Below are 15,511 nucleotides of genomic sequence, written 5' to 3' on the forward strand. Positions count from 1 at the left end.
AAGGAACAGACGGGTGTTTCAGAACACCGCCTTACAGAATGCCTGGATTAACGGTGTTATACATGATCTTGTTGTCGAATTCTTCTGTCATTCATTCTTCTGCCTGAAGATTTTATTGTACAGTTTATTGTAATTGTTATGTTATGGAGCAGAATTCTGAGTTGTGATTAACAGAAGTTTTGTATGGAAGATTTGTTGCCTTGGAACCTCAACCTGGAGGATGAATTCTTGATTATGGCTCAGCTAAGAAGCACAATATGAAAGACAAGAAGGTTAACGATTCTTGACTTTCACAATAGTAAGTTTTACTGATGATCACTGCAATCTCTTAGAGATTGCTAGCTTCCATGTGCCATCACACATAATAGTTTTGTTTTCCTTTTAAGGTATCTCATTCAAATATTACTGATTGCCAGCGTCTTAGCTCTATACAGTTTTGCAACCTACTAACATATCAATTACAATTTTTTTTCCTATCCTTGGCTTGGCAAGTAACTTCGTATGTGAGAAGGCTGATCTGCAACCGGCACTCTATTCTCTGAAAGATATGGCGATGAAAAAGAATGTGGTATGCATTTCTTCAAATTTAATGATCTTAATATCCTTTTGTAATTATACTCTTCATTTGTCTGTATAAAATATATTGTTCATGCAAGCTGAAAAAATTGTGAAAATGCTGTGTAAATTAGTAGCAGCTAGACTTTGAGGCAAACATCTAGAATCCTTTACAAGCATATGTGTTCAAATGTTCAGGTTTTGCAGCATATCCTTCTTTAAATCACCACACACTGTACTTTTATGGACACATTTTCTATAGCTTCCTAATATATCCATTTGTTGGCCACTACGCACTACTAAAGTATGGCCATGGAGGAGGCTCTTCTTCACATGTTAACTCCAAGGTGATCCATTGATCGTACCCATCTGATCAGCGGGGAAGTTGACCATGCTTATTGGATTGAACCTTGTGCTACAGAGGTATGCTCATGAAGATTCTTAATAAGTGTATCATCATAAATTCTTGTTGTGTCGCTTCCTTCCACTGTTTGTTCCATTCCTTTGATGGTATTGATCACTCTTATTGTGTAATAATATATTTTTCTAGAAAACACGTAGATTTGAAAAGGTATAAAAACCTTACAAGCCTAAGAAAGGCTGAGAAAGTCACAACATGTTGCACAGCAGAACAAATTAATGGACACCCTAGGTCACGGGTATAAACACTCTATGACCCAAACTACCAGCACAGACCTGGAGAGTGGCCTTTCTCCTTGGTCTGACCAATCAGTGTTGTTGCACAAGGGCGTGCACCATCAAAGATGCAAGCGTTATGAACTTATGAGTTATGATGCTTCCAAAGCATCCGGGAGGACAACATGACCAAGGATGACTCACCATACCAGTGTAGCTGTTATAAGGCGCATTAAGTTACTAATACTTTTTTTATATGTGTTTCTCATATTAATGAGATTTTCTTTTCACCTATCAGAGATCGCAGTAGGCAAAGGGAAATATTCAGTTTTTTCCTGTTGATCAGCACCGTACTCAGGCACTCAAAGCCCATGCCACATTTAAGGCGTTGTGCCATTTTGTGGTTGTTATATTATTAGCTCTCTTATATTTTCAGCTGTGTTTCGTTTTCCTATCAGGCTCCTGCCAATGAGAACCCCATTAACAGAACATTACTTAAAACTAGACAACACAGAACTTTGAGTCCTGTTGGACATTTTCACCTTGAATCTCTTCAAGTACATCAAAATAAATTTAGTATCGCGCATTACCAGTTCAGTTTAATGAAAGCTGGTTATAAATCGTCCTGATAGTATTCCAGCGTATGTTTACTTCCTCATGGGTTTTCTTTCAGTTAGGTTGAGCTTTCTTAGATAATTATATTTAGTATTGTGCTATAAGAATATAATTTATTTTCTCTGTGGGAGAACCACATAGATTTTCCTGTAATAAAAAAGCGAACTAATTGGATCAGTATCTCCTTGAACAAGTGAGGCAATACAATGGTTTGTATTATTTCATTCATCCTCGCAGTTTCAAGAGATGGATCTGCATGGAGAAACAAGTTTAGGGCATAGCGTATTCAATTTGTAAGTGTTCATTTCCCATTGTTTGGGCTATTTTTGTTTGTGTTTATTTTCTGGCTTCTCAAATCAGTAGTGGACAAACTTGAACTTTCACAGTAGACTAATGTTCTCGGAAATCTCCTCATATTTTTCTCTTTTTTTGAAACTTTCACTGTGTTGGTCAGGTGTACATTGCCCTGGGAACAAGTGAGAGAGCAAACTGACAAGGCAATCAAACAAATTTGAAAGGAAATGGAGCAGCTGAAGGACCTCAAGTCAACCCTCAGAGCATTCTTAGCAATAAGGTCATAGCGAGACAGCATGAACTCGTGTGTGGGCATATGTAAGGTTCTTCCAATGAAGTCCAAAAGGGATAGCAGTATACAGGTTTTGTGAAATATAATAATATCGTCAGTTTTTTAATTAGTTTAGCGTATCTAGCATCGGTGTCATCCTATTGAACCGGCGCTTCCAAATTATTCATTCTTAGTCCAAAACGTGGAATTTTCTCATGGTATCCTCATCCCTCACACCGTCTATATTTTCTTGAGTATTTAAATTGGCAAGATTTTCTTAGATGTTGGTATTGTTTCTATGAAAGATGGGCGGGCGCGGCAACGCGCGCTTTTATGGTCTAGTAAGGAGGGAAATGAGCAGCGGTGGCAACCAGCTCACCTCGCGGAGATGCCACACTCCTCATGGCGATAGCGGCAGTGCTCCTCCCTGCAGATCAAGGTTTCTGAGAGAGAGGGGTGCGAAATTGTACGTCCCTGGAGTAGGTGGAGGAATCACATGGGAAGAAGGAGATGATTCACTAAACCAAACAATATGGACCATAAGGGAAGCAAATATACACTCGTTTTTCGTGGAACCAAACATACACCTTTTTTCAGCAAAGCTATATTGTACTGCATCCAAGAACCAAACAATAAGGACCATAATGGGTCGATGGGAAAGATTTGTCACACAACATAACTTCATGCAGGCAGACAATCTGATGTCTTTCAACATATTAATGAATCCGTTAACGTTTTCTTGAATCTACACGCAAATCAGTTTCAATTCCAAAGAAAGCACAAAAGTATAAAAAAAACAATATATTGCATATATCTAAGTACTCAGAATGTGCAAGACGTAGGCTGATTTGCAAAATGAACTCTTTAAAAAATGCGGCCAGGGTATCTAATGTACAGGTTAACTGAATGAAGCAACAACATATTTAACATAAATCAGGAATGAAAATATGCATCATCGCCTGGGGTTTGGAACCATTGATCTTGCCACGACGACACAAAGATACAACCAAAGGAAGGGAGGTGGGGTGAAATCCGCCGCCACGACGAACCTTGCTGACAAATCAGGAACCATGGATGAGAGTTGGAACAGGGCGGGCCATCGACGTCAAGTTGGCGCTTCTTCCCACTGAGCTGCCATAGCCACAGTTGCCACCTATGCAGGTTGTTACCTTGTTAGGTTCATAACCTGGTTCGCTATAGGAAGTGCTTTCAGCAAATGAGGAGGGGAATATTCATAGGTATGAATCTTCCGTCAATGGTTAAGGTTGAAGGCAAACCTTCTTTGAATTTTGATGCCTAATGATTTTGCTCTGGTATTGAGAAAGAAACCATTCATACGGCCAGGTCACAGGAATGCTTCTTCGGCTTACAATTCCGAGTCAACAACTGTAACTCGAGCACTTAGCCCTACTTTTCGAATTGTCTGAGGCTATGAGATCCACTTGCTTTTGGAAAGGAGAAGGGAGAAGCTGCATTTCAAATGTGTGAGGATGGACTCTAGACCCACTCGTTTTGATTCTGTGATTGCAATTTCTAAAAATGGATTCTCTAAAATCCATAATACTATAATTATTCTCCATTGTCAAAAGCTTGCAACACATAATTACCCGAAGCAATCAATTGAGCAGTCTCCACATTTCCTAAAATTAGGTGGCATCATCAAGAAAGGTCCAAACCTGAAACGTTTAATGTTCGGATTGACCCATGCTTCCAATCTTGTACCACAATCAATCAAATTGCAAAAACCCCAATTAATTTTCCTATCCCTCAAACCAAACAATGTCAAGATGAATAATATATATAAAACCAATTTTATGAATTGGAGGCTGTTGTAGAGAGGAACAATTATAAAGCATATTTAGAACAGATCAAAACGTACTTGGTGGGGCTCTCACAGCGATTTGAGTTGACATCAGATCTTCATTTCAAATATGCTTTAAGAGGGAAAATATAAGGACAATCCATGTAAAGAGAACTTTATCTAGAGTGGCTTTAAATTTAAGTAACACAATGAATGGAGATATGTGTTTCAAGCCAAATGTTCACATGAGAAAATATTTTATAAACAAAAATAACAAAACCAAGCAAATATTTAGATACCTAGAACAATCTGCGAGGGCATCTATATATCCAGATATGCATGGCCACAGTATTATGCGCAGAAAGTTTTGGGCAATCTCACAACAAAATTTCACCTACGAGTTCACGGATCAAGCATACTCGAATAAAAGTACCCTGATTATTTCATTGCCATGCAGATATTATAAAGGGTATTGTACTTCTGTTACGAAAGAAGAAATCAAACAATATTGCAAGCGACTTACAAGTAATGCAGCGACAATAATCTAAGATTGATGTATCATGTCATTTAAGAAAAGTAGCACGAGTAATTCACCAATCATGTTTACCTCATATTATTACAGTAGATCTTCAGTATCTCTGTCTATTCTCTGTGCCATTAATCGCAAATGTTTCTGGTATCTCCAAGAATATTTAATTCTGAATCTAAGTAACTCCGACCCGAGAAGGACAAATGATTGTCCTGCAAAAGGTTTCAATCATGAGCTTAAAATCAACTGCACTTATCGCCTTTAAACTGTAGCTCAATGTTCGGAAGATATCAGTTAGAAGAAAGAAGCGCTGGAGAAACTTCCTTACCTTAACATGGATTAAATAACGACAATCTAAAAGTGTAGCTCAACCAAGTAATATGTAAATCGACTATATGATACAATTAGCAAGAAGCTGCATTAATTCAAAGCACAATAAACTGGTAATCTTTGGATACATTACTTTGCTGATGAGCCGTAACTTCTTGATATATGACTTCTGGTGAAGTAAAATTGTAAAAAACATGTAAGTCGCTAAAAAAGACAGCAAATTCAAAATGATTCAGTTCACTCTTCACCTTAGTATATTCTCAGTTAAACAAATACTGAAGTTGCAATTGAAAGGAAAAACGAGAGAATATGGGAATGGCATCACCCATGTAGGGAGGCCCCTGGTTTACATAAAAGCATGTGTAGCGCGTATATATGGCTGATTACTCTGTATTCATTTTGCACAAGTCATTGGTACTCCCTACATGTGTGATACCATTTCAGCATTAGGCAAAGGTGTCTTTAGTATTTGTTAAACGGAGAATATGTAAGTGCATGAATATATGAGTTCACATGATTTTTCTAAAAGACCATGATTTCTCAGCAGCGGGGACAAGGCACTGACAGTGACAGGGAAGGTGTGCGGTTGGGGACCTTGGGGTCGACGCCCTTCGCCGGTAGCAGCAGCGACAGGGACGAGGAGTGGTAGAGATCGATGCGACATGAGGCGATTTTGGGAGGGCGAGCACCTCACTATACACCTCACGGCGACGGCCTCGTCATTGGCAGTGACCTGCAGCTTCAGCCGGGCAGCCGCCGGTGATGGCGACGACGAGGCAGCGCTGCTTCCGCCAGGCAGCCCCAGCGATGACAAGGCAAGTACAGTGTGTCAGACAACATATACAACAAATATCTCAATAGAGTGATGTAACTCTACTCTAACTAAAATCAAAGGCACAATATAGGTCCATAGATTTGCTAACCAGTCTTAAGTTGGTCTACCAAACAACTCAGTTTTGATTATTTATCTCTTCTCAAAAAAAAATCAAAAGAATAAGAAACAAAATATGAGAACAACCTGCTAGGAATATTGTCGAACACCTTGTAAGCATATACATACATGGAATCTGCATAGTTTATAACTAAAGCAATTTCTGCAGGTGTAGTCCAGTATGAGGCAGGGGAAGAAAACAAAGAGTTAATATACCTTCAAACGGTTGCAGATGGCAAGGTTGATTATGGCAAGGGGAGATGCAGAGGAGCGGCCATACATGCAGCAGCAGGGTAGATGACAAGATAAACATTGGGGTGAAGCCTCGAGGAGGGAGAGGCACATCAGATGGAGATGCTGCAACCCTCCTGGTGACCTCCCTGCAGAGCAGCGTTGGAGAGACAGAGACGTGAGGAAGAGAGAATACAAGAGAGATGCAATAGCGTTCAAAGGGGAGAGCTATGAGTGTGGAATACCAGAGCATGTGAAGGAGAGACGCAGCGCAGCTGCTCCGCCCGCCGACGACCCAACCCACGGCACTGGCCTGCCTGCTCCCGTCGGCTCCAATCAGTCCTCGCGACGGCAGCGTGGTGCGCAGCAATGGTGCCCGGTGCAGGCAGAAGCCTACGGTGCTCCCGGGAACGGCGACGGCGCAAACTCGATCCGGTGGCTGGATGCGTAGGCAGGAATGGTAGAGGAGAGGGACGGGTGGCGGCAAGGGAGGCGGAGCGGCGCCGCCGGGCGAGGGTATTGGGGAGCAGAAGGACGTGAGGGATTGGGGGCTGCACGCTAGGGTTACCTTTGTTGGATGTACCTTTTATACTGCCATGGTAAAAAAATGGACGGCTTAGATTTGCTAGAGGCAAAATCTACGGTCAGTCAAATCTAATTTACCTACATGCTCCATGAGGGTGCCTCTATTATACCTTTAGATTACATCGAGCCTTCGAGCCGGCTTGCAAGCTTCATCGAGCGGCCTTGTTGAGCCTCGAGCCTTGATTCCATGTTTTAGGCTTGGCTTGTCTGCCCTTCGAGCCAAGTCGAGCCCGAGCCAAGCCTCAACGAGCCCAAGCCGAGCCTCGAGCTTCAAGTCCACCCCTACTCAGGACTTTCACCATGGTGAGACGATGATGGAGGCTTCATGACTGGAGGGCGCATGTTCGCGGGCGGCAAGCTTGATGGTGGCGAGGCCAAGTCCTCGGCGGACTCTGGGCCGACGGATCTTCCGAGGGTTGTGGATAGGGTTTTTCAGGAGAAATCCGGGCTCGCTCGACACCTACGCGGTGCCATCCGCGGGTGGCATCATTGCTTCTTGGAGGGCGGCGTAGCTACCTTTCGTCCACTTCCCTCTGTGAGCCGGGGGAAACCCTAGGACCATGTGGTCTAGGCAGCAGCGTAGTCGCTTCCCTTCTTGAAAGTATTGCTTGGTACATGGAGATACTTCTCCGGAGGGCGCAACGATTATGGGTCCCCGTCGTTTAGTCGATGTGCCTCTGCTTCCAATTTGTTTCTTTTCTTCTTCTTTTGGGCGTGTTTGTGTTGTTGCTCCAGCATTTTCTTCTGTTTCAAGACTCGCGGATGTATAGTGTGGTTGCTATATTTATATAGTGTGGCGAAAGCCTGTTTTCAGGAGATTGTGCTAAATAATTCCCTTTCTTTGAGGGGTTCTTTTGCACTATGACGTGGTCGGATCACTATGGGCAGCGGGCCCACGCCTTCCCTTGGGGCTCGGCCGGCCCTCCTTATTAGGTTGAACAATTCATCGACCTCGGAACTTATTCTGATATCTCTCCTGAACAATCATGGTGTTCTCTTCCTATTCTCAAATAATACCGAATCTATCTCAAAGCGTTATATACCCTTAAGCGTACCACCCTACGGTTTCGGGGACGTGCAGACATGATCGAGACATCTCTCCTATCAATGAACACTAGGGGGTTCTGGAAAACCATAAGGGTTCCACGCACTCCACTAATTTATTTTTATCGCGTGAACCTCAACGTCGAATCTATCCCTTTGTCTCACGATACTTAGTTTGTCCGAGACTTTATCTTTCGTATCCGTTATACCTTGTTCGGTCTCGTTACCGACAAACATGTTCAAATCGTTCTTGTGATATTATATTTATGTGACATATTTGCATGCTTGCAAGCGATGTTGATATAATATAACCGAGTGGGCTATGGTATCTCTCCGTTCACGCGGATGTACAAATCCCGCTATTGCCACATACGCATCAACCCATACCATTGGAATACCTGAGCAACCCCTTTAGGACCACCCTATTATGGAGTAGCGATTGATGATGTCGAAGTAGCCGCCAGTGACAGTGATTCTAATATGGTCTCACGGTGTAAGGATTAGGTTACAACATTTCGTTATTAGTATTGCAATGCTGAACTTTGTGACTATATCACATTGCAATACCTTATATGGGTGTGAGTCCACCATGCCATTCATCCAATAACATGACTCCATTATTAACGATGTTGGTAGATTAGGAAACCTTGATCATCTTATTAATCAATGGACTATTTTATTAGGGACAAGATTTTTTTGTTCAATACCACACGTGCATTAATGTTCCGCTTAATACAGTTAGAGCATGCATAAAACTTATTATGAACAATATAGATATGACAATAAAAACTATCTTTATTTATTTTTCTCTAGGTCACAAATCCAATATTAAGAAGACTATGTTTATTTGTTCGTTTGTAAATTGACCCACTTCTTATATGGCATGTAACACAAACCTCTATACCCACTAATTACTCCCGTTTTGAGCCCTTTGTGTCAACTTGGCCAACTACTTTTGTGGCCCATAAAACAAACCCTAACCCTCACTTGACACTCCTGTTTTCTATATAACACTTACTACTCACACGCCCGTCGTACTACCATCATCTCTCAGATCCCTACTTTTTCTTCCCCGAACCGTAGATCCCCACTCCCCTTCGAGACGCACTGCCCACTTCTCCTTACGATCCCCACTCTCCGCACACGAATGAGATGGTGTCGAAGTCGGGGTCATCCACGGGCGATCCGAAGCCGAAGGTTTGTTCATCATTCCATCCATAGATCGTTTCCATCTTGTTACTCTCTAATCGTCATCTGTATGGTTTCAGATCCACCCCAACGTCATCAGGCTCCCGGAGGATGAGGTGAAGATTCACTCCGACGTTATCAACCGCTCGATGATTGTTGTGCAGATCCACACCGACATCATTAGCCGCTCGTTAATTGATGTGCAGATCCAGGCCGCCATGATTAGCCACGTGGTGAATGATTTACAGAGTATGGAGGAGCTCAAGATATTAGAGAAAAGTTAGTATAGGTGTCTTTAATTTGTTTTTTCTCTTCTTTTTAGATTAGATGAGTTCCAAAAACAAAGAGAAATCGAATACAAAGATTAGATTCCTTGAATAAGTGGTTGCAGTGTAATATGATGTATAATAAATATAATTGTCTATCTGAATGACATCTTAATGACATGAAAATTAGCATTTAAAAGGAACGAACGAACTGATATTGTTAGCATAAATTGTGACTAACTTCTCTACCGTGATGAAACACGGAAAAAATAATGTGCCGCAACTTATCTATGCATGTCACTAAATAATCCGTTGTCTGTTAATGGATTGAGGCATTTCAATTTTGGTGTCGTGCACGAGAACGCGTGGCGTATCGCGCTGTGCCGAGCAAAAACAAAAAGAACAAAAAAAAAAAAGGACCGGGTTTGCACTTTCCTAGATCAAACTTTCAGAACTTCAGTAATTGCTGATGCACTCAATAGGCAGGTACATTAAGCTCCAAAACTGCTTACATAGTTATCACAGCTTGGGAAAGTATAGCAGCAAGAACCATTAACAGGCAAATAAAGTATGCTAAAACACCATGCAGAATGAAGATGCACAGTCTATGTCTGCAGGTTCAACACCCGAAATGCTGAATGTTGGGACGATTCTAATGAATCTTGCTCAACGCAAGCATAGAGGAAATTACACAACGAAGTAGCTACAGCACACAAGAGGCGTAAGGCTATCCCATTTCCAGCAATAGTGAGGATGCACAGCAAGCAACAACTTGATGACACCAGCAGAGGATTTAAACTCAAAATTTTGGCAGGCCATTTCATCCAGTGAACATTGGGTATATTCTTTTCAGCCCACCGGGGCTTGCAGTCTCAACGGAGTATTGAACAGATCCGCCAGCCCCCAGCACAGCCTTCTCAGAGACCCGGCGACAGCAGTCGATGATCAGAGACTTTAACTTCTGTGAATTTACCAGCTCGGCCACTCCAACATCAGTCACACGTTTACAGTGGCGGAGCGTGAGATTAATCAAGCATGGGGTACGAGCAATGAAACACAACCCAGCATCAGTTACTTCCCTGCAATCAACAAGCTCGAGTGTCTCCAGTAATGGAGCAGATGAGAGGGTCATCATACCCTCGTCATCAAAGAAGTTTGCGCCATTTAGCACAAGAACACGAATCGGGCAAGACTGAATGAGCACCACAAGGCCCTTCTGTGTGAAGCCTATTTCTGATGGATACGTGTGCTCACAACCTGCAAACGTGAGTTCAACAGCCTCAAGCATCAAGCAATTGAGTGCTAGAGCCTTAAGGCTGTTGTCAGTAAATGCGGTCCTGAAACCATCACCATTTAGATCATCATAGCGCGTAGGTGTGAGCCAAAGTGAGATGCTTTTAAGGTTGCGGCAGCTCTCAGATAACACAATTATATCGTTGTCATTTAGACCATGAACATACTCCAGGCAGAGCCTCTCCAGTGATTTGCATTTCCCCAACAGAAAACGAAGTCCTACTTCTGTCTCAGTTTTAAAGCAAGCCAACCTCAAATCCTTCAAACTCTCACACCAGATATCAGATCTACTCGGTTTGTGAACATTGTATAGGGGATCAAAACCACCCTCCTCATAGCTATGGCCACCCCAGAATCCTCCCTTCATCTCAAAATCAAACTTCCGAAGCTTCATCCACCCTGGACCAAACTGTAGGAGGTCATACTGGCTAATTCCCTTGCAATTCTTTACTACAAGTTCTTCCAATATCCCGTTCCAACCAAGGTACTCCAGCCACTCCACACTTCCAATTTTCTCACAGGCGATAAGGAGGAGGCCAGATAGACTCTTGCAACTGACTGCCACAGATAGAAGCCCACTTGAAGTAATTTCTGGTACAGAGTTCAACCTAAGGTATATCAATTTCTTGCAATAAGCTAGATAACGAAGACCAGAGTCGTCGATGTCTGAGCAGAAGCTTAAGGTGAGCTCAGTCAGGGATGGGCATTGAGATGAAATCACAAGGAGATCTTTATTGTCCAACTGATTCCCGTGACCACTCGTCCAACCAGCATAATCGATTTCCACTTTTGACAAATTTGGGAACCGGGAGCAAAGTGATGCCAAGGCTTCTCTAGCAGGGAAAGAGCCACAGCCGATGCGAATAGCACTCCTTTGAGATGAATCAATGATGTAGAGCCGCTTCGACACAAGGGAAAGAGAATTCAGATCGCTTGTGCTGGCAATCCTTAAGACGATCTCTGCCAACAGTGCCTCTGGGAGATCTTCCATCAAGCAATGCAGCTGGGCTAGTTGGATAGTCTCGAGGTTTAGCAGGTATATATAGCACTGAGCTGAAATGAGCGGCGTCAGAATCCATCATATGAAGGCAACTAGATGCAGTAGTAAAGAAAAAGAAGAAGCACAAGTAAACAGAAATATCACCATAAATATCTGAAATTTCTTACAAAATTGAGAAAGAAGGGGGTCAACAAACAAAGAAACAAATTAGAAATATTAATGTACTTATGTACAAGAAACACAGAAATAAGTATTTGAATGATCACACGAAAACTACAATGTTTCATGAGTGATGACAGGCACCCTTTAATTCTGGGCAAATTGCATAATAGGACCAAAACTATTCGCTTTCACACACATTCTCTGCATTTTAAGATTCTTTTCCCTGCACTGATTCAAAAGAAAATGAAAGGCAACCAACTTTGTCGGATACTAGTTTCCTCCCAGTTCATCTTAATCACGAATACAAAACGAAAGGAAGGGAGAAAGTTCTAAGAGACGTTTCAGAATTATGAGATAGGGGTACAGCCTAGAGTTTCACAGGGGGTCGTAACATTGGCCCTTTGCTTCCTTCTCTTCCTTTTTTCATTTTTCACTTGCCTGAACACTAATCATGGTTCAAGAATAACTTGACTAAAATATAATGAAATCAAAGTTAAGCATATGAAGATAATTTGATCAAACTAGGGATAGTTTATGTAGCGATGACTTTTTGAATCTTCTTAAGTATATGCTTATAATTGGCTGCTACCTACCATGCATCCGCAGTTGACTGATGGGTGCCCCCAATATCATGGCATGCCTTTGTCGGCGCTCGTGTGTGGAGTTCGTTTGTGACATCTTGTAGTCCCCTATGTTGACTAGTGTGGGTGTAGCCGTGTTGTTTGGATCTTTGTTAGGCTTGGTTGTGCGTGTGGGCGTGAGTTTTGTGTAGTCTTGACAATGTTGTTGTTGGTTTTTGCCCGGTTTTCTCCTAAAAACTGGGCACCCTCTTCTTAATTAATGAATGAGGCAAAGCTTTTGCCTCCGTTTAAAAAAAAAAAAAAAGATTTCTGAGGAAACAAGAAAGAAGCTACAGGACGCAACATCACGAATCTGCTAAATTCAGTGCTTGTTCCAGCTTACTTGGCATTCACAACATGCATATTCGATTTACGACATTAACGGAACAATAATGTAATGTAAGAAGATCGAGTTAACATAGGTAGACAATACTGGTTCTTCCTCGCTAAAGCAACCAAAATTAATCATATGAAGATATTTTGAGCACATTAGAGATAATTCATGAAATGGATAACTTCTGAACCTTCTTCTGTATCAGTTGATAATTGGTGGTTTCATCATATTGTTGATCAAACACATCGACAATACCTTTAGTACTTGCTCCAGCTAATTTCGCGATATTCAATCTAGGACAATAACGGAACAACAATGTGACCTAAGAGGATCGGGTTAACCTAGCTAGATAATGCTGGCCTCCCCCTCGCTTAACCAAATCGAAAAGAAAGGGAACACATAGTCGCAGATAGATTTATAAAAAAAAAACCAAATCGAAGCCATACGTACAAGATAATGAGGAACCAACCAACGGAAAGGTGCCAAACTGGGGAGAAATGGTAGCCGCCGTCGATCGGCCAGGGAAGGGAGGTTCCGCCTCCGCTTGATTTCGGAAGGGCCCGGAGAACCCTGAAACCCTAGTCTCACTCTGTTTGTCGTCTTTCCGGACGGAAGGGGACGGGGATATTTTTCACTTGATGGAGTGCTTCTTTGAATTTCGTTTTTCTCGCAGGGCTCTTTTACAATTTGTGGGGTTCTCGCATTGCTTCCGCACATGCTCCATAAAAGTTGTTACATAGTCCAAAAATGCACTTTCGCACCATCACCTAAAAAATATATTTCAAAATGTCTGATAAATCTGGAAAAAAAATATGTGTATATTCAATGTTCGCAATTAAAATTTCACGAAAACTGATATTTTCTGTGTTCTATCTAAAAAAGATAATTTTCAGAACTTCAAACTAGTTTTTCATGAGATATTTTTTTATTTTTTTATATAGGCAACGCAAATCGTATTTTCTTCTTAATTTTTTTTAGCAAATATTAAATTTTCACATGTACACCTAGGATTTTGTTTAGAAATTTTAAAATTTTAAAATAAATTTAAAATATAATTAATTTTCTTAATAGGTGTATCTAGACATATGACCCGAAACACCATGTTTCAATAATTGGACAACAATAATCCTACTCCTTTCTACCGATTTAATCCATGTTAATTTTTTTAATAATGCTTTTAGTGAAGTCTTACGGATTACTTCCCATATTCCTTTTTAAACTTTATCTTAAACTATGTATAACCTTTGTAGGTAATTTTTTTTACATGAGCCAAAATATAGAATTAACAAGATGAAATGCTTTTCTTGATTATACGGAGAGCATATTCTTCGACGCGTCTTCACATATCCTTGATCATCATATGGACAACAAATTTCAAGCATATGATCTGTTCTAGATGGTCCATCTCTTAAATTTACACTTCATTTATTCTTTCTGCACAATGTTGATGTCTTGAATATACACACGAGAGCTCACTCCATCTTCTTCTTCAAGTTATATTTAATATAGGCTCAAATCTATCATGATCAATCTTCGAATCACTCATGTATCAACGCCTTGGTCATCACTTTATCTTTTTCACTTTTTTTTCTTTCAACCTTCAAGCATCATATGATCACGCAGTCTATGGACAAAATCTATAATTAAAAACTCAATGCAAAGATTAGTTTATAGGGATTGTAATTAAGTTCAAATCCACAGAATGGAGGCTCCGTGTGTTTTCATCGTCGTCTCGTCCCTCATTTCCACGGCCACGACCATCATCCTCGGCTGCAACATCACCATAGATTTTGCGTTCCCGCTGGTCCCATGCGAGTTCCCGTGGTGGAAGGCGTGTTCAGCGCGACGCTTCGTCGTAGCATTGCGGTACTGGACAACTTCGTTGTGGTTCAGATCGAGCAAAATTTTTGCGAGGCTCTAGGCCATGGTCAGTCTAATTCTGGTAATTGGGAGGGGACTATGGGTGGAGAATGCGCAGATTAATTATTCCTTCGGATAGAAAGCGCAGGGTAAGGCCGTCCAAAATGCATGTATCGAACATCTTCTTAATCCTAGCACCAGGAAATACTCCCTCCATCCCAATTTATGTTGCGCTAAATTTTACGTGAAATTCGAACTTTGTAAAATTTGACCGGTTATATAACAAAATATACCAACTTTTATAATATAAAATGAGTATTATTAGAATCACGGTGTAATATATTTTTATATTATATAAAATTCATATCATAGGTAATAATATTTTTTCTATATAGTCAATCAAACTTTACAAAGTTTGACTTTGACTAAAATTTATACGCGACATGTTTTAGGATGCAAAGCGATGTCAATTTGTTGTAATATCATGCAAGTCCATCAAACACGCAGTGTGGTGCATAGGATGCAAAGCGATGTCAATTTGTTGTAACTTCATTCAGCAAATTAGTTTGGTTTAAGCTAGATAATGCTTCCCGGGCAACTCATGCATGTGGGCAGCACAAGCGTGTGAACAGGTTTACTGCAAAGTCGTGGACAGAAACACAGCTTCAGTTTCAAGCTGAGACATTACAGAAGTTTCAGGCTGAGAGTCAGAGGAGGAACTATTTTCAGCTGCCTGAACTCATGGTGCATGATCAGGCCGCAGAAAGAATGGCCTGCCTCAGAGTCGAACAATCAGCGGCAGGACACAACTCGGCCGATGCCCATCTGTTCAGGAAGGCGGGCTTTGGCACAACGGAAAACACCTGAAATTCGTCCACCGACAGTTACGCATGCCCTCTCAAGTCATGGCAGTGCCACCAACACCACAGCAACATTTGGTGAGCGATAATGTTTTGTACCACAAGC

The 15,511-nt window shown here is 41.4% G+C and overlaps 1 protein-coding gene and 1 long non-coding RNA gene across 2 annotated transcripts; one reads left to right on the forward strand and one right to left on the reverse strand.

Moving 5' to 3' along the window:
* The first annotated feature begins 232 nt into the window (after window positions 1–232).
* On the forward strand, window positions 233–1,820 carry LOC127321425 (uncharacterized). The gene is made up of 3 exons (XR_007864077.1): window positions 233–568; window positions 861–978; window positions 1,490–1,820. It is a non-coding gene; the product is annotated as an uncharacterized lncRNA (long non-coding RNA).
* A 7,902-nt stretch (window positions 1,821–9,722) lies between these two features.
* On the reverse strand, window positions 9,723–11,722 carry LOC127321424 (F-box/LRR-repeat protein 14). Its single transcript, XM_051350466.2, has one exon. It carries the CDS (start codon window positions 11,558–11,560, stop codon window positions 10,097–10,099), a length of 1,464 nt encoding a protein of 487 aa, XP_051206426.1. The 5' UTR covers window positions 11,561–11,722; the 3' UTR covers window positions 9,723–10,096.
* Window positions 11,723–15,511: the final 3,789 nt, after the last annotated feature.

This window comes from Lolium perenne, chromosome 5 (assembly GCF_019359855.2).
Source record: "Lolium perenne isolate Kyuss_39 chromosome 5, Kyuss_2.0, whole genome shotgun sequence".
Taxonomy (NCBI): Eukaryota; Viridiplantae; Streptophyta; class Magnoliopsida; order Poales; family Poaceae; genus Lolium; species Lolium perenne.